The 20,088-nt window shown below is 42.1% G+C and overlaps 1 protein-coding gene across 1 annotated transcript in view; it reads left to right on the top strand.

Annotated features, from left to right (window-relative positions):
* Positions 1-355: 355 nt before the first annotated feature.
* Positions 356-20,088, top strand: part of HGD (homogentisate 1,2-dioxygenase) — a 41,752-nt gene continuing 22,019 nt past the window's right edge. Inside the window, exons 1-4 of the mRNA XM_008708190.2 lie at positions 356-370; positions 5,578-5,649; positions 6,470-6,558; positions 10,264-10,369. Coding sequence (XP_008706412.2) covers positions 356-370; positions 5,578-5,649; positions 6,470-6,558; positions 10,264-10,369 — 282 coding nt within the window. The remainder of the gene's footprint in view (positions 371-5,577; positions 5,650-6,469; positions 6,559-10,263; positions 10,370-20,088) is intronic.

The following is a 20,088-nucleotide window of genomic DNA, read 5'->3' as shown; positions in this document are numbered from 1 at the left end:
TCTCTGTCTTCAGTAAGAAGCCTCCTTCTTTTCACTGGAACACATAATTGGCTAATCTTTACCTCAGATGAAGAGAAGATAAGCCTCTGCAAACTCTTCCCAAAACAACCTGGGTTTAACAAAAACCAAAGGCAATTGTGTAAGCAGTTTGAAAATCAGCATGCTGGACTTTCTCCCTAGTTATCAGTTAGCCAATTCTTGTTGCTAGTTTGAGCTGCCTGCTAACCAGTGAGCACAGTGAAGTGGTGAGAATAACGTCCAGAGAGTGGGTTGAAGGAGAAACAGAAGGATTTTGGCTTCATACCCTCTCTGGGCCTGCGTTTCCTGAAGTCAGCACACCTGCAGCAGACGGAAAATGGCCGAGTTAAAGGTAAGAGCCTCCGCCAAGTTTGCTCTGGCTTCTTCAGCCAGAACCTATGGAAGCTTCTGAGAATTCCAGTGTCAGAGTCAGAAAGGACTTAGCAAGGTCCCATTCCAAGCTCCTGTGTTCAGAAGCTTCGCCATGGTGTCTGCAGGCATGGCTGGGGCTGGGGCTGGGGGGTTGAGGGAGAGGTGATAAAGAAGAGATGAAACCTTCATTGTCTATCTTTTGCCTTTGTTCATTTGAAATATTGTCTTGGGAACCTGTAGACATCATAAGGCCCCCCTCCACCATGGGCAGACGCATTTCTGACTGTCTGCTTCCCAGCCCCAACACCCTGACATCTTCCCATGGCTGCAGCTTCCTGGACTGCCTCCAGCCGACCAATTAGATTTGCTTCACCTATTCAGTTATTTTGAGGATCCACAATCGGCCCTTGGCCAGTAGAAGCCCTAGCATTTCCTCTAGGAAATAATTCCTTTTTATTATTTAATGTGCAATTGAAAAGTATGTGTGGGTTATGTGGTATTAATGAATTAACTCATATTGTAATCCTCAAAATAAATCTGGGATATAGGCACTCTTATTTCTATTTAACCAATAAGGGAAGGAAAGTTTGGAGAGATTAAGTGATTTGCTCAAGGTCACTACTTATTGGTAATGGAGACTGGATCAGAACCTGGTTTATCTGAATCTAGACCCTAGGCTCCAAAAGGAGCCTTAGTGGCATCTAATGAACTGAGTGCCTTAAATCCAAAGGGATTTTTTTTTCCAGTGTCTAAAACCACACCTAGTGTCCAGCCTGGGCTTGTATTGGGGCCCAACACATGCATGTGGAACTGAATAGAACTGCCCAGAACTTTGACTCAAGCCAGGTGGGCCACACTGTAGGCTTCTTTCAGGATACAGAGTTTGAGTACTTCCCTAACGCCCTTCAATTGATGCTGAGTTTTAAGAACCAAACATCTCCCTAGTTGATAGGGATCCTGAAAACACTCCTCACTGAGGTAAACAAGCTTATCTTCATGCCTGACTGAGAGAAAGACCGCAAAAGAACTCTCATTCTTTGATTCAGCAAATATTATGTGTTAGTACTGATGCCACAGATTAATATCGGAAAGGAACTGAGTCTGGGCTAGGTAGGGTCTAGAGAAACTCCTTGAAGGAGGCTGTTCCTGAGCTGAGTCTTAAGAGAGAAGTAGAAATTGGCTAAGTGAAAAGAGGTGGAGGCCAGAGGAAACAGTGAGTGCAAAGGCGTGGCACATGCAGACAGCCCAGAATGTTCTGCGAGCCAACAGAGTTTCGGCTAAATTTAAGCTGCTGTAGGGACAGCCAAGTTGAGATACCCAGGATGTGGTGGGATGTAGGGATCTGGATCTCAGAGGAATGGGTAGGGCAGGGAGGATAGATACGGCAGGTCACCCTAACAATGGTGGTAGCTGAAGTCTTCGAAGAAGGAGAGTGCATAAAAACTGTTCCCTGATGAAAATCCTATAGGGGAATTCAGCAGGGGTTGGAAACATCCTTACCACTTATAAATAAATTATTTCTAAAATCCTATCCTGCTGAAATTTTTAGCAACTTATTATGCACAGCACCAGCAGACCAATGTAAATTGCACGCTGGTCTTTGTTCTCAATTTCAAAGGCCTTCTTCCCTGCCTGCTGTCTAATCTCCACAAGCAAAGGTTAGCTCTAGAGATCAGGAATCCAAACACGGAGAGCCAGACTGCATCATTCTAATCAATAAACATTACATAAGTCAAAAAAATACACTTCTCAGCTTTTTTTCTTCGTTTTAATAGATACATCAAGAAAAGGCTCAACGCATTTACATAAAAGCAGCCCAACTGGGGGAAGAAGATTCAAAAAATTAAATAATAAAATTAAATTTCAAATAGATCACCCATGTTCTTACGTTGCTTCACTTCTACAAATCTTGATTTCCTCATTTCTAAAATGAAGAGCTGTTTAATATCCAGACTTTGCCCCCCCCCCGCCCCCACCCCGACCTGCCAAATATTTTGATTCACTAGGTCTGGGTATGTGTTTAACAAATTTCTGGGGGTGATTCTATTAGCCAGAAATGGGACCCACTAATACTGTCATTTTATTCGTTTCCTGTGTCTGCTGTAACAAATGCCCACAAATTTAGTGGCTTAAAACAACACAAATTTATTGTCTTACAATTCTTGGGGTCAGAACTGTGAAATCAGTTTCTTGGGGCTAAAATCCAGCTGGCCCAGGCTGCCCGCATTCCATGACCGAGGCCCCTCCTCCATCTTGGAAATGCACAGCTCCAGCCTCCACTCCCCTCAGGGCATGGCCTTCTCCTCTCCTGTGGTCAGATCTCCCTCTCCCTCCCTCTACTAAGGACACTTATGATTACACTTAGGGTGCACCCAAACAGTCCAGAGTAACGCATCTCAAAATTCTTACTTCACCCACATCTGCAAAGTCTCTTTGAGTATATGAAGTAATACTCACAGGTCCCAGGGACTCCGACATAGATATCTTTGAGGGTCACGATTCAGCCTACCACAATAACCGCCCAGTTCCCAACAATCTGTTCTCTGTTCCCAACACAGTTCAGGAGAAATACTGGACTCTTTCCATAGGAACAAGGTAGCTCTAATTGCACCTCCAGCCTGACTTCTCTCTCTTTCCTTCATGCTCAGTGATAGGCAGGGAGGTGCACCATCTGCTCATCCCAACAGGCTGTTACCCAGAATCGGAGTCGGGAGAGAGCACCTCGTAAACCTACTCTGACACACAGTGCACATTCCGGGGACCAGATGCGGATTAAAAAGCGGTATACTAGATAGCTGCCCGACCACCGAGGGCACTGAAGTTACATGGAGCCCCGTGATTTCTCCTTTCATTTAGAAAAGATTCAGATCATTCTCTTGGGAAAAAGTGACATCATATTTTTATGTTGGATCCAGTTATTCAGAAACCTGGACTGAAGGAAACATACCAACTCACTTGCTTAATGTTAGATTTTCTTTTCTTCTTGCGTAAGGTGCATTTGTACATAGTCACTGAACCAGCTGGCGTTGAACGCTTGGTTGTTCACAGCTGATACAAGCAGAGCCCAGATTCTGCCCTTGATCTCAGCGCCTTGGGAAAGCAGCTGCAGAATACTGCTTCCTCAAGTCAGATGCCTTCGGCAGTAAGGGACATGGCATTTGAAAGCTCTAATAAACTCATCTGTAATTCTTCTCTCAGAGGATTAGGAAAATCGACTGGAGAGTGAGTCAGCATTTTCCGCCTCCTCTTTAGCCAATGCACCACAGCTAAGATGCAGAAACCGGCTCAGAACTCACACCTCTCTCGGAGCTGGGTGGCTCCCTTCCAAACTACCAGCTGTTCTTTCTCCTTTCTTTTCTATTTTTTAAAGCAGTCAGAAGCAAATGCTTCAGAATTACATATACTAAGTGTCTTTTCCCTTGTTCCAAAAATACATATAACCCTGGACTCCGTTCTGAGGCCAGCAGTTGCGAAGAATGGGGAAGGTTAATAAGCACAGCCACCCATGCCTGGAGAAGTTTCGGCTGTATTCCTGCGCACGCAGGCCTCCCTGCCTCTCTTGCGGAGAGAAACAATGCGGCAGGTGAACAGAGCGAAGGCGCTGTAATGCTCAGTGGCTTCAGTCACAGATAGGTCTAAAATGCCGTTCCACAGAATTGAAGATAATTTGGGGTCATTACCATTTCTCAGCAGCTCACATTCAGTCCCGCTGATGGTGAGTGTGAGGTCCATTCTGAGAGAAGAAAATTGTATTCAGTGGAGAGCCGGAATGCTCGATCCTCTGCCATTTCCCAAAGGAATCAGCCCAAACCGCATGCTGCTGCTGTTAACCTGAGTATCACGGAACTCAGTGATTTTAGTGCTGACAGATTTTCAGATATACACGCACACACAAAAAAATTGTGTCTGGAGGTAATTTCACTTCCATTGCTTTCTAGGTCATAACTTTTCGCATTTGCTATTCCTTCCAAATATAGCACTTATCGGCCTGATCAGTGCTTACACATTCGGGCATATTGCATTTAGCTCATCCTTCTCCATGCTACTGAGAACTCCGGAGGGCCTACCCCCCACCCACTTACATCCTTCTTATATCTCTTAAAGACATGTGCTCAGATGGTGGCATTTCACCCACTGAGCAAGGCTGCACTTTCATTATCCTAAGCTAAAATTAAGTACATTTATTAGGAACAACTCTGGAAAGAAAATGGCCATTTTTTAATATCTGAGTTAGAGAAAAGTGGGTTCTAACCTCATTTTAGCAGCACACATACACCCAGAATAGGCTCTAAGTGAAAGGCTGAATCAAACAATAGATATCTATTGAGTACCTTCTGGTAACCCAGGCACAGGGCACATACAGGTAAACAAGACGGCTCTAGTCACAGATTCCATGGGCCTTATCAACTAGCAGAAAAGCCAGACAGCGACCAAAACCTCACAGGTGTGTTAAATGTTGTAACAGCAAATTCAGGGGCTCCCATACTTTGCTTTGTTGAAAAAATCCCTAACTTTTTTCCCCTCTGGGTAGAGAGTAAAAAGCCGACAACCAAGTAGACGCCATTGTACCATTGTGGACGGACTCTGGCCTGGCACTTCTCCTGAAAGCCTCTCTTATCTTCAAACTTCATTTTCATGAATCCACAAAAATAGAAATATATACACAAGTGTTCCATAGGTGAACCAGATAATAAAGGTTTGCTGTAGATTGGATCCCCGTGCCTCTTTACGGCTGCATATTTTAGAGAACAGAGGGGAATGGAGCTCCACATGGGGGGAGGTTGCCACCCAGGCCCAGCAAGATCCCACGAATCTGGAGTTGACGTGATGCTTGAGTTATCTCCCTTCTCCAGAACTCCCTGGTGGAAAAAAGAATTAAAGAACTTATTCTCGGAGTGGGATCATTAAGAATAAGCCCATTAATCAACTAAGTACAGCTATGGGCAGAGAGTCTCTGCCATATCCAGCGGTCTTCTCCCAATTAATTGGTGGTCTTTAAAGTTAACACAAAGCGTATTTCCTTTTCTGAATGGCCCACACGCTGAGACAAAGTAAACGTATTATATATGGAACATCATACACAAACACATGTCCATATAGAAATTCTTACCTTCGTTAGACTATCAATGTTGTGAAATGCTCTTTTAATCGTGCTAATGATAGCCTTTGTGTCTTTGTCATGTGCAGTACATTTCTGGATTTGGGAACGAGTGTGCCTCAGAAGACCCTCGCTGCCCAGGTGCCCTACCAGAAGGACAGGTATGAACGAATAGACTATTAGCTCAGACAGCTCTGAATTGTAGGAATGAATAACCAGCCCTCAGGCCAAAGCACCTCTAGCCACCATTGTTCTTGGGAATTGTCTAGGCGTTTCCACAAATCTTTAAGACAATTAGGACACAGAACAATGACAATACGAAGATTAAAGTGGGATGGTGGTTACCTATGGGAAAACACCCACTCTGAAATAGTCAACTATAGGACTTTCAGGAGGATCCCCTAGGCTCAAGGTTAAGAGGACTTCCTTGTAGTCCCCTTGAACAGCCTACGGCATGACAGTGATCAGAAAATAACCAGTCCTAAAAATGTATCCACAAAGATGTTTACACTAGTGTTGGTTACAATAACAAAAATATGGCAAACAAAAATTTTTTTCAAAAATTTTGAAGAACATTTTATGGCATGAAAAAATGCTCACGATATAGTGTTCCCTCTTAAGAAAAAAAAAAAGTCGTGGTCATTATAGGACTACACACATCATCCAACACTGGCTCCCCATTTTGGAGGTTAAGAATGGAAGGAAATACACCAGGATGTCAACACTGGGTTATTTCTGGATGGTGAGATAATGGGTTATATTTTATAAATGTTCTACATTACGCATGTATTGCTTTTCTAACCAGGGGGAAAGTCACCTAAAAAGTTGCCACAAAAAGTATGTATGCGTTGAGGATGGTCCATGTGCAGTGCCCCAGAGCGTCCCCATCTGGGGCAGAATTCCCCCACTGAATTGCTTGGTGGGAAGGTTGGGATGGTTTTCTAATTGAAGTGATGTTGTTTATTGCCTCCTTTGTTTTAGAACAATCCTCAAGTCTGCCCTTACAATCTGTACGCTGAGCAGCTCTCAGGATCTGCTTTCACTTGTCCACGGAGCACAAATAAGAGAAGGTACAGGATTCAGTTAATTCTGACCTGCAGACTGTGGGATTTATGACTAGTACTTAGTGCTGTCTCCTACACTGGACCATAGTCTTCCACGGCTGCCCAAGATTCTGCTCTTCACAGGCCGTGCTCTGGGTGGTGTCAGGTGATGGGCCCGTCTCCTGCTAGGATCAAGTGACTGGTGGAAGAAAGTGAGAGAGCGGCTGCACAGAGTCTGGAAAACACACATGTCCAGCTCCATTTACAAATTCTCACTTGTATTCAGAAGAAAGTCCCCAATAAACTGGCCTTCCCCTACAGGTTGTCCAGCTGAGTTTTCAAGTTTGGTTTACTTGGGTTTTTTTTAAATAATGGCTAACTCAGAATTATAAATGATTCAGTATAACTTCTTTAGAAGATAGAAGTATTACGAAGTATTATGTTCTTTGCATGGAAATATTGGAAAACTAAGCTTGGGCAGTTGAAAGGTCATGTATTATGGCCCCTCGTGGTTTGAATTAATAAGGTTTTACTCTTTGGAATTTGCCTTTGCTGAAAACCAAGCACATTCATTAGCATAATGTGTCATGTTCCCTGTTTGCTCTAAACCCACAAGCCAGGTCAATGAACTCACTCCCTTGATTGACTCCCATGGGACAGGTTGAATGCAATGGATGTGCGGTTTGGGGAGGCAGTAAGTGCTGTGGCTTAATCAAGTCGTGTCGATCTATAGGACTATCAGGCTAGCGCCTCTGAAGAGGGCTGCTCCTAATATTGGAGATCTGGGAGGAGGGCAGTTGGTCTGGTACTGCTTAGTGGGAGGGACTGGATTTACCTCCACAAAGTCCTCCTGAGAAGCAAATGAGATAGTGAATACAACAGCACAATGGACCACACAAATGATAGGTTGTTGTCTTTGGTAGTTAATTATGCCCAGTCTGGAGTAAGGTCCCCTGAGTTTGAATCTTGCCTCCTTCTCTTTTCAGCTGTGTGACCTTGGGCAAGTCATCTACCCTCTCAGAGCCTCTGGTTCCTCATTTGTAAAAGAGATAATATAGTACCTATTTCATAGTTGTGGTGAGGATTAAAGGAAAGAATGCCTATAAAGTACTTAGCACATTGCCTGGCACACGGTGAGTGCTCAATGAACATTAATTTTTCCAACCATCATTGCTGTCGCCATAGCAGAGTTTCTCCTTCCAGTGCAGGGAATCCCTAGGAGGCTGTCGGAGAGCTCAGCGTGAGCGATGGCAAGCGCTATGCTACCCTGTCCATATCAGTATTGCTGCTCTCTTGATAGCTATGTGCATGGAGGGAAGAGGGGATAGTTCCTCATACTTGCCAAAATTGGGGGTTAATTCTATTGATATTTAATCATCTCTCTCTGCAATCCCAAACAGTCAAGGTAAGGTAAGCACACTGACAATTCCTGTCCATTCTAATTTATGACAACCTCGCCTCCATGACTATGTTCTTGACTTTATGGCCCATTCGCTAATGGGACACCAGGACTCCAGATTCTACTGCCTACCCCCATTATTCAGCAATATCTTCAGCCAGCAGGAGCTTAGCTCTGTTCCAGGAGGCTGAAAAGGAGCTGTTGGCATTTCATTAAGAAGCTGGCACAATCCTTCAGTCGGAATTAAATCTCTGTCCAGGGCAATGTAGTGCTGCCTGGGGAGTTTCATAAACAGCTAAAAAAGTAAGGGACACTCGGCATGGCTCACCCATCTGTTTAGAACTCTCCAAAGGTATCCACAATAATTTTGTGAAAATGCTCAAAATCCCAAGTGGAAAGAAAGAACTAGCTTCCTGAGGTGAGCAAGCCTGGGATTCTTAGAGTGAGTCAATCCTCCTTTAAACCAGAGTGGAGGGCTCTCACAAAACTATCAGAGATTATACCCACCAAGGGTTAATTTTTATCAGACTCGTTAGCTGATCTCTTAAGTACTGAGAGGGGAGAGTCAAGACAGAAAATGTGGATAATCTGGACCATCATAAAAACCCAGATGATTAGGAATAGACAGACAATTCAACTCAAATCTAGTAAGTGAGCACCTATTGTGTGTCAGGCATTCTAGATACATGAGCTGAATCCTTGCAACAATCCTAGGCGATAAGGATGAGAAACAGGATCCGGGAATTTTCGTAACTTGCCCAGAATCACACAGTTGCTTCTAAGATATACATACATGCCCTCAACTCCAGACACTACTGGAAGCTGCAGAGGCTTAGTTTATTCATAGCCTGAAGTCCAAGGTCTGAGGTCATATCATTTTGAAGTGAAGGAATCAAACACCCACTGGACAAATCTAGCCCTTTTATCTCCCAAAAGTTTCAGTGTAGGGCCAGGTAGACTCCACCCCTTGAAGTAGACTGTCCTAGGGCTTAAGGGGCCACAGCCCATTCAAGCAGGTCGGGTCTTCCATTGTCAGAGGTCGTGCTCCTTGTCATTCTGTACACTGCCAGAGTGATGGCCTCTGAAAGGACTTGGGTCCTGCTTAGCGAGTTTCAGTGTCCCTCTCAACTTACAGACAGTTCTCCTGGTGTCCTTCAGGTCTTCTGCATCAAAGTCTTCTCTTCCTGAAGCCTGAGGTCTGGGTCCTGGCAGGGAGCTCCTCAGCTCAGGCCTTGACATAAACAGATAATAAAACTCAAGAAGGAAGGAAGGAAGGAAGGAAGGAAGGAAGGAAGGGAGGGAGGGAGGAAGGGAGGGAGGAAGGAAGAAAACAATGTTACAAATATACTTACAATAAGAATATATGAACAGATCGTCTTACAATGTTGGAATATAGAGTGTTAATTTCCTAAACCTCTTACAAATTAATATCAAAAAGATAAATAACCCAACAGAAAAATGGTAAAGGACTTGTACCAGTAATTCGTAGAAAAATTACAAAGGACCGATAAACATACAGATCCTCGACCTTACTCATAATAAAGGAAATACAAAATAAAAATGAGATACTATTTTTTACCTATAAGTCCGAAATTATTTTTAATAATACCCCATATTTGTGAAGACATGAGCCATCAGTCACTCTCATGCACTATTGTTGTGAGAATAAAGTGGTACAATGATTTGGCAATTTTGTTTATATATGCACTGGTGATGTCTGAGAGAATACACAAGAACATTGTTAAGCTCTGACGCTTCTGGTAATTGGCCCTGAAGAAATTGCAAGAGAAATTGGAGGACCCATTTACCCTTAGGGACTTTTGAATTACTTAAATTATTTCTACCAATAGCATGTATTACTTTTATAATTTTTTAAATATATATATATATATTTCAAAAATAACAAAGAAACCACCCATATTCTCTCAATCTATGTAGGATTCATTGCCCTCACCTTCCAGAGTAAGAATTAGTATCCGATGACGTATACACACTAATGTTTTTCTATGGATTTTCCTGTACAGATATCCCTCAAGGTACTTTTCCCCTTCCTTTATATTTGTCATTGGGAAAGACAATTCTTCATTTTTTGTCAGTATGGGAACCACCAAGAGCCAGAGCCTCGATTTGAAGAGTGATGGGTAGAGTGGAAAGGTGGGAAAAGGCCAGGCCTATGGGCAAGAGCAGCTATTAAGAAGTGATGCTGTGTCATTGTTTCTCACATTAAAGCCCACAGATCGTTGTTGAGCATCTTCCTGATGGCACTTCCTGAGCCAGTTTGCATATCCCTCGTAACACCACCCTAAGGCTTATGTGTCCTTGTTTTCCCCCAGTTGGTTGTACAGGATTCTACCTTCAGTTTCTCACAAGCCCTTTGAATCCTTCGACCAAGGCCATCTCACTCACAACTGGGATGAAGTTGACCCGGACCCTAACCAGGTAAACCAGTCCTGTGCATTAGAGCATACCATGTAGCCAAAGCCTTGACTATAAATATTTAAGTCAAAGCTGGGTCTTTGAGAAATTAGACATTTTTTAAAACATAAATGCTAAAGTGCGTCTGTTCTTTTGCTCGTACCTGGGTGGGAGGTTTGGAATTGATTGCGCACGTGCATGAGTGAGTGCGTGTGTTCATATACTCTGCCCTCGGTAGTGAGACAGACCCAATACTGTAGTGGACTGAGCTCTGTTTTTTGTTTTTTACCTTTGAGAACTCCGGTATATTCTCTTTGTCTCTTAGCTTAGGTACATGCCACTGATAACAGGTACAGAATGCAGGAAGGAAAACAGACCTGGGCTTGCATCCCCGCTCCTCCACTTGCCCGCTGGGTCTTTGAGCCGCGGTGTTTCACCTGCACACTGGAGTGATCACAACATTGGCCATGCAGTGCTGTTGTGAAGATTACATGCAAGGACAGGTGTGAACATACTTCACACAGTGCCTAGCACACAGGAGGCAAGACCCAGGACTCTGATACAGCTATGTCGATATATTCACTTAAAGGCAGTGGTATCATATTGAGTATAAAATCTAGAATTTTATGTTCAGGTCAATGTGTTTTTTGGTTTTATATTATTTTTTTATTCTGAGGTCCCTATCTGCCAGATTGGCAGAAAACAACTTCATTTCAGTCTTCCTTGGGAATCGCTGGTTTTAAACAATGCCAAAGTAGTAGGAGTAGAGGTTGGGCCTTGCTGGTTGGTCCTCCCTCACTGGATAATGTTGAGATGCCCACTGTTCTGCTACCATCATGCAGAGGCTTGGGCACGCAATCATCTGCCAGTCCACTTCTGGTTCTGTTGTCCTGGGTATGTCGCACAACTCCTCCCTCCTTCTCGGAGTTCCAGGGTGCAGGTTCAAGAGTCTTCTTTGTGTTCAGAGTCCACATAGATCCGTCAACCAATTCATCTCTCTCTTCCTCTCTCATTCTGTCCTTCCCACAGCCCACGGAAATCTGATGCCTCCCCTTGGTTTACCAAGACATTATGTCTATATCTACAAACCCACTTCCCCTAAATGCTTAGATTTTTTGTAGAACAAAATCCAGAATAATCATAATCACTTTTGGTTTCCTGCTCTGCTCCATCTCTTCTAATTACGGAAATCTCAGAGAACTGAGTACCTCCTTGAATGCTACTTTCTCCTCTCCAGCAGGGACAGAAGGGAGGCCTTCAGAGTAAAAAACAAAATGTGAGTTAACAACTTAAAATGTTAGCCATCTCACAGCCATTTTGAAACCAGGATATGTTGTCTAAATGACTGCCCCTTAAACTTGTGTGAAGTTTAATGCAGGAAGCAAACATCCTTCCCGTTCACCACTGGCCTATTTTTGCCTCTCAGCATATGGGAAATGTCAGTCCCTCCTCCAGCCCCCAACCTTGCGGGCACCGTGCCCTACCAAAACCCAAAGCCAGGCTTCCAGCTCCTGCCCCTTCCTGCTTCCTCCAGTCAGGATTCTTGTGCAGATCACAATTTGCACAACCAACGTGGGGACCCTGTGTTCACCACGTCCTTGAGTCTCACCTGGCCTCCTAATCCAGGCCCACCTGACCACTTTCTCTCCCACCCTCAGGTTAAGAATGCATCTGGCAGACCATCCTCATTTAACCATCTGGTTCCCCACTTAGCTTGTAAAGGGCCATAAATCATTCTAGCCAAAGTCATTGCTCATTCTCTGGGAATCTGCTGGATTCCTCAAGGCTTACATCTCAAACTTGCTAATTTCTCTCTTAGAGTTAAAATGGTCATGCTTGTTTGTTTTTGACCAATAAATAGACCTGACTGCTTAATAACGGGACTCTATCTTCTATTAAAAAATATAAAGGATGGATACCTGTACTTTGATAGGATTCCTGGTCAGGCTAAATAAATTAAGCATTTAATATATACTAATTTTGGAAGGTTGAGAGAGTATGTGAGCCACAAGAATTTTCCCTATTCTTTTTTTCAGGCAGTATAAGGGAATACCCAATTAAATTTCTGATAGTTCTCTCAAGTGGAGCCAAATCTCACATTACACAAAGAAATAGGGTGGTTGTAGAATCAGCAAGACAAAAATTAAGTACAAACAAAATTATCTCTGAAAGATCCCTTGAATCACCTACAAATTATAGGATACTTGGTTTTGTGTACGCCACCCTGTATGGTAATTCTTATGTACACTGAATTTGAGAACTAACTACACTAAATTGAGCTAGACTAAAAGAAGGATTACAGGGAAAGGCCACAGGCAAATGTTCAGGAATTCAAATCATGGGGACTTTATTTATTTATTTATTTATTTATTTATTTTTCTGAAGATCTTATTTATTCATCTGACACAGAGAAAGCCCGAGCAGGGGGAGCAGCAGGCAGAGGGAAAGGGAGAAGCAGGCTCCCTGATGAGCAAGGAGCTCAATACGAGGCTTGATGCAGGGCTCAATTCCAAGACCCTGGGATCGTGACCTGAGCCAAAGGCAGATGCTTAACCCACTGAGCCACCCAGATGCCCCTCATGGGGCCTTTATGATAGCTCTCAAATAACTAGCGGTCAATAAGGCAGAGTGGGGAATTTCAGTGCCCCTGCCTGCTCATATCATCCACACCAGTCATAAAAACCCTCTATAACCTTAATATATCTTCATAGATTTGTTTATGGTTGAGTGGCCAAGAGTGGAGCCACACTTATTTTTATATAATTTATTTGGGGTAGAGGTCAGGTTTTAAGCCTAACCTTTAAGGAAAATGTGAGTGTAATATGAGTCTACTGTGAGTGTGATAATTAACATACTCAGTAATATTGTTTTATTACATGTTATCATTTCTATGGTACTACTGATACATTTTATTTAACATGAATACACCCCTTTAGAGTGATTATTTTGTAGTACAGGTGGCTTATCCATGGAAGCTAACCTCACTCTGATAGAATTTTTCTGGTTTTGTCTTGTTATAAAAGTAATACATAGTTATAAAAACTCAAACGCTGTAGAAATTACCGAAGGAGAAAATGGAAGTCTCTCATTATAGGCAAGAGTCAAGTATGCCATCTTTGCATGTTATTTTATTGCTTCATCTCTAATTAACAGACATTTTGAGAGGGAAGTTTGAGACAACTGCATTGAAAATCCTGAGTTGATGCAGAGGGCATCCAGAGAACAGCAGCAGCGGTTTCTGCTTGCTTTCTAGCTGGTACTCAGTGTACGTTTGTTTCCTCTCCATCCCCGTGTTTCCCATTCTAGCCTCCCTTTGTGCTTCTCCTTGAACGTGTCACTTATCTCCTGTTTTGAATTCCTTCAGACACATTCTATATGATGGCCACCAAATGAATTTCTTCTCCATTATTTCCCTTTTCTCCATTCATGACCTTGTGCTACACGCTTTGGGACAGCTGTGCCCCAGAACTCAACAGTGCCTCTGTGAGCAACAGCTCCCCCAAGGGTAGTGGTGTCTCATCCTCTGTGACTTACACCCTGTGCCATCCTGCTTCCTTTGCCCTGATACACACATCCTGGCTGTTCCTGCTACGTCGATCCTTTTGTCTTTTCATTTGCACCTTCTTGACAAGTTAATATCTCTTCCCAATTTTATGCTGCATTAATAACCACAGCAATCTGCATCCATCACTTCTCCCCTCTCATAACCTCTTCCAAATATGGACACTAGACTCTCATCGAGAAAGTCTCAGAAAATTATATTTAGGTACCCATCTGACAGTCCTCTGTTGATGCCTGTATTGTAGGTATGTCTTCACCTGTCACAGACCAAAATAAATAATTCATCAGTTTCACCAACTCCGCACATTAGTCATCTCTGGGAATTTGAAGACTTGAAGATTACCTAATATTTCCTCCAAGAGAGCATCATGGGATATGCTATCATCACTGTCATCTTTGATACCTTCCCAGGAAGATTGAGGACAATGTTCCCAAAAGCTTTATTTCCTCTTAGCACATTGTCTAAGTATTAATGCAAACTATTTTGAGTGTATTTAGATTCAGGCCGTGGACATAACAAGTTCAATCAATTAATATCTCACATAAGAAATATACCTAATTTTGTTCATCATGTACCTTCCTCTAACTTCTGGAATTTCAGAATTTAACAAACAAATCTGCATCCACTCTAACTGTGATTTTGCAGATTTCAGTTAGCATTTCTGAATCAGCATTCCTCTTTAAAGATCAGAGTCCTTTAAAATTTGTCTTTCTTACTACTACATCCCTAACCTTTTGACATTTGGAAAGTCAGACTGGAGCCAGTTAAGCCTCAGCTGAGGGAATTACCTCTTAGTTCTCAACCAGTATAATTTGGACCAAGTGATAAACACCTCACAGCTAATTAAAGACCAAGCCATAGAATTCCCTTTGCCTCTAGGACATGGAAATTACCAAAAATGTTTCCAAAAAATACACCCTCCCAGGGTATTTGCTGTCTAATTTGTCAAACTATTCAGTTCCCCTATCCCTAAAAGCCCCCTCTCTCCAAAAATGTCCTGGATTTCCCACTTCTTTAAGTTTCTGACCAAGTCTCTCCTATTCATACCAGACTTCTTGAGAAAGAAATCTAAACCCATTTTATCACCCCCACTCATCTCTGAACCCTTTACAGTTCAGCCTGTCCAGACTACCCTATTGAAACTATATCTTCTTTAAACAACAATAATGCACTCCCCACTATTAATACATGTTTTTATGCAAAACTTACATAACAGTGTCAATGCCCAATAATCCCATCAATGCAGAGCTAACCACTTCTAAATTCTAGTTTTTTTTCTTTCCAGTCTTTTTTTTTTTTTTGTACATATATGTAAATAAGATCTGGGGTCCCATGCAGCCAGAAACCAAAATTAATAGAAAATAATTCCAATCTTCATTTGTTTCTCCTGAGAACATTAAAGAATACTCAAATATAACCTACAAGAACACTTGGTACACTCCTCTTTCCCCAGTTTCCCCAGACTTCAGCCCTCTCACACCCTGAATCCTCTTCTCGTTTCACTGCTCATCTTCCCCAAGCTCCTTAGCCCTGCCTCTGGTTCACAGTATGCCTCCTCTTCTGCTTTTCTGCCCCTGGAGAATGAACTTACAGTGTTGGTCCCCATCCCGTTTCCTAGGAGACTCACACATGAAACATGGATCTGCATGGTGAGGCTGGAGTTCACAAGATTGAGAGGAGCAAGGATGGGCAAATCTGAATTTTCCAAAGGAGCGGGGAAGGGCAGAGGAAGGGTTGTGAATAATTGTATATTAATGTTGTTTCGGAAATCAGTTATACAAACAAACAAAAAGTAGGAACAGACCCATAAATACAGAGAACACACTGATGGTTGCCAGAGTGAAGAGGGGGGTGCGGAAATGGGAAAAATGGGAAAGGGCGGGGGAGGTACAGGCTCCCAGTTACGGAATGGGTAAATCACAGGGATAAAAGGCACAGCATGGGGAATATAGTCAATAATATTCTAATAGCATTGTATGGTGCCAGATGGTAACTACACTTGTAGTGGGGATAGCACGATGTACAGACTTGTCAAATCACTATGTTGTGCACTTGAAACCACTGTCACATTGTGTGTCAACTATACTTCAATTTAAAAAAATCGGTTACATATATATTTACTCTAATGAAAGTCGTGCTTTAAAACAGTTTTACATTGTGGGGTTTTTTTAATTTAAACATCATATTTTGTGCCTTTTCCCATGTCTTTTTAAACTCCTTGAGTGTAGGTAATTTTTAATGTGGCTTTGTAATCCAATATATGTTTATAAGATAATTTCTCTATTGTCAGATATTTAGAGTGTTTCCATTTTTACTATCATAAATCAACTATAGCTAAATACAATCCTTTCTCCTCAACATCCCAAAGCCTACAACAGTTGACTTCCCTCTCTTCTTCCTGTGCAGGCTCCCAAGACAAGCAAGCAAGAGCCCTAATTTACTATCATGTCTTTTGAACCCTCCACTTTCTTCCATGTGCCCTACCCACCAGCCATACTGGAACTTTTACCATTTCAGGGCAATACCCTAAGTTTTCCTGCCTCAGTGCTTTATGCTCTTTCACCCATGTGGAATTTTCTCTTTCCCTCATAAATATTCACCCATCCAAATCCCACCCGTCATTTAAGACTCATCTTAAATACCACTTTCTTCCTTGAGCCCTATCTATATTTCTCAGGGTATTCGAGAATAGGATCTATGTCTCCATCATCTTCATATGACCTGCTGTGTTCCACACGTCTTCTTCCAAATAGTGGAACCACAAGTATTTGTTGAATTGACTCCCTGATAGCTCAGATCCCATCATCCTATAAACGGACTGGATTGCATTTTCCTAAATGCATTCACTGGTGTTTGCCAAAAGTATTAGAGTGCACGTTGCTCTATGTTCAGCCCTTTTGGATAGCTTGCTGGCTCTTTTTACAGGAAATCTCCATCAACTTGCATTTCACTCCTTGGTAAGATGTCAGTACTTTCTGAAAACCAGATGATTTCATTGTGTCTCTTATTTTCCATATATAAGAATGTTAAATGGGCTGTATGCCAGGACTTATTCCTGAGGGAACGTTTCTCTTCCGAAGTCATTTCTACTGACCTATGTCCTTGTTTTCCTATCAGAAAGTGCCCACACTTCCAAGGTCTTCTGTAATAGTTTCCCTGAGGGCAGAGACTGTCATGTTTACTGCCAGCACCTGGCATTAAAGCTGGCACACAGAAAGGTCCAATAAATCATTTGAATGAATTACTATAAGGGGCTCGAACAAGAATGCTGACACCGAATGACCTTAGCAATGTTCCGGTCCCAGGAGTCAGATTGGGCCAGGGCAACTTAGCACTGGAGGAGTAGTAAATAAGGGTGAGATTGGAAGACCACGTACAAGAATTAAAGTGAGGCGAAGCCTGGGTTTAGAAGCCATGCAAATCATGGATAGTTTGGGAAGCAGATCAAAATAGGCTGAGATATAAGGGCTCAGGGTGTAGGTTACTAAGAGAGACCGGGAGAATCTTGGTATCTGTTCTTAGCAAAGAAAACTTCTCTAAACCATCAGTTCTTTCACTTCTAAAATAGAGATGATAATCATAGGCATCTCAGAAGGTTGTCGTGAGAATTAAATGTCATCCAACAAATATTTACTGAGTGACTACTATGTTTCACGCTCTGTGTTAGGTGCTGCGTAATGGATGTAATGCTCTTAGTTTTATACTCAAATGCAAGGTCAAATGGGAATCCAGGTTTCTATTTATGAAAAAATGTCACTCAAATCCAATGAAGAGTTATCTTTCTTCTAGCTTCGTGAAAGACTTTTTTCTAATTTAAATTTTCGTTAGTTAACATACAGTGGAATATTGGTTTCTGGAGTAGAGTTCAGTGATTCATCATTTACATACAACACCCAGTGCTCATCACAACACTTACCCTCTTGAATACCCATCACCCATCTAGCCCATTCCCCAGCCACCTCCCTCCATCAACCCTCAGTTTGTTCTCTACCGTTAAGAGTCTCTTATGGTTTATTTCCCTCTCTCCTTTTCTTCCCCCTTCCCATAAGTTCATCTGTTTTCTTTTCATGCAAGACTTTTGAAAGTCTGAATAAAGTATAGTAACTTGCATCCTCCTTACCCATGCTCTTGCCTCTTACCTCAAAGAACTCTAATGGGTCACTCAAAGCCTGGTTTCTCTCCACATATATCATGTTGGCTTTTCTCTTAAATTACTAGATTTGCTGAACAATTCAGTGAGCCACTGTTTTATTTTATTCACCCCACATACATATACACACACCTTCCTGAGTTTGTACTAAAACTCACTGTAGTGGGATTACCCTGGGCCTCTCCTAGCCATAGCTACAGCTAATAATTGCTTACACACTGTGGTCACTCTGTATCTACAAGTTACTTCCAAATTCTTAGATAGGTGGTATTGGCTTCTAATGATATGTCTACCTCTAGTCAGCCATTATTGTTGAGAGTATCTAACTCATCTAATCTAGTTGAGTCCAAGGCAATTTTAGAGGGAATTTCAGTAAATCAAAGAATCTTACTGTTAAAAGGGATACTCAGATCTTCCAGTCCAACTCCTGATATTCTGACTCTGGAAATACTGAGGCCAATTCTCTAATTTCCTTTTCATTCCTGAACATGCATTTTAAATCTTGATGACTAAATGTTGCCACTGATTCTGTTTTTCTCCTTTGGTAACCTTAACAAAATTTTAATTCTAACTTCGATTCCCTTGAAGATGCTTTTCAAATTATTTCTAACCACCTCATTTCCGGTAAGTAAAGGTTTATTTTCCAATAGAATTTGTAGGATACAGCTGCAAAATGTGTGAAGCAATGTTAGAACTGAAAGGAGAAATAGATAAATCCACAGTAGTTAGAAATTGCAACATCTCTCTCTCTCTCTCAACAGTTGATAGAACAACTAGACAGAAAATCAGGATATGGAAGAACTGAGGGTTTTTTGCATACATAAAGAATTGACTTACATTTTTGAAAAAAATCTTGGGACTTTCAGAAACATTTGCCAATTTACTATTGCTTGAATGTCACTCGACCACAAATAATCTCACAAATTTGCTTTAGTCTTATTCTTTGAGATATTAGCAATGTTCTTAATGCCTTATATTTATTCATTCAATCATTCAACAGAAATTTATTAATATCCTCTATAGTCAAGACATTGCATTGAGTCTTACAATTGATTTCATTGCTTTTGAAATGTTTAATAATTAAATTCCGTGTGAAGGGTTATTTAGCAATAATATATAGTTGGAATTTTAAAAACTGTTGAAAAAGTGGTAGGACAAAATCAATTAACAAGCATCCTTTTTCACTTTCAGAAGCTCTTCTCTGAAGAGAATTCTGGAATTATAGTTTCCTCCAGCACCCCATTGTTACATGTAAGAAAAATACAATCCAGAGACAGAAAATGCCTTGACTTGCCTGACATCACAGAATAAATGGCAACAGAGGCAGTAGCAGGGCCCAGATCTTTCCTGGCTCAGCCCAGTGCACAGCCCCATTGGGCTGGCCTGGATCAGAGGGTCACTGCTCCACGGCATGCAATTAAGCTGAACATCTGGCTTTAGCAGCAGATGTGTCTCCCCTCCGCTTCATGGGTTCTTTCTGTTTATCATCTCCCCAAATCTCCCTCCTCACATTCAACAACATATCACACTGAAGCTCCTGACACAAATCTCTTGCCCAAAGATCAAAAGCTGGTTTCTTCCTGTGAGTACTGGATTTATCAGAACCAGCTTGGGTTTTTATTACCCTTCAGAACACACTGAGTATAGATCCTGTACAACCTGCTGCTATCAGACCCAGCAGATAAATTACCTCCTTCTCTATGCCATCTCCAGCATTTGAGGGACATCATTTTTGCATTAGAGAAGATTCTTCAAGACCACTGCCTCATCTAGTGTGTGGGCCCTGTTGAGGACACGCTCCTACATCATGCAGGTGCCTGTCCACCTGACACCCCTGATGCCCATGGCTTGAGGGTCGATAGGCTACAGAACTGAAAAACTGACCAGCAGAAACAACCAAACCAACCTCTCAGCCCTTCTGGCTTAGTTTTTCCCACTCACCAAAGACAAGTCTCTTCTTTGGGCTTCAGGACTTGATTTCTACCCCTAACAGGTATTTCAATTTCAGGAAGATCTACAAAGGTGTTGTCT

This window comes from Ursus maritimus, unplaced genomic scaffold (genome assembly GCF_017311325.1).
Source record: "Ursus maritimus isolate PB19 unplaced genomic scaffold, ASM1731132v1 scaffold_4, whole genome shotgun sequence".
NCBI classification, from domain to species: Eukaryota; Metazoa; Chordata; class Mammalia; order Carnivora; family Ursidae; genus Ursus; species Ursus maritimus.
The sequence above is the reverse complement of the archived record's forward strand: the minus strand, read 5'-3'. Positions and strand labels throughout refer to the sequence as shown.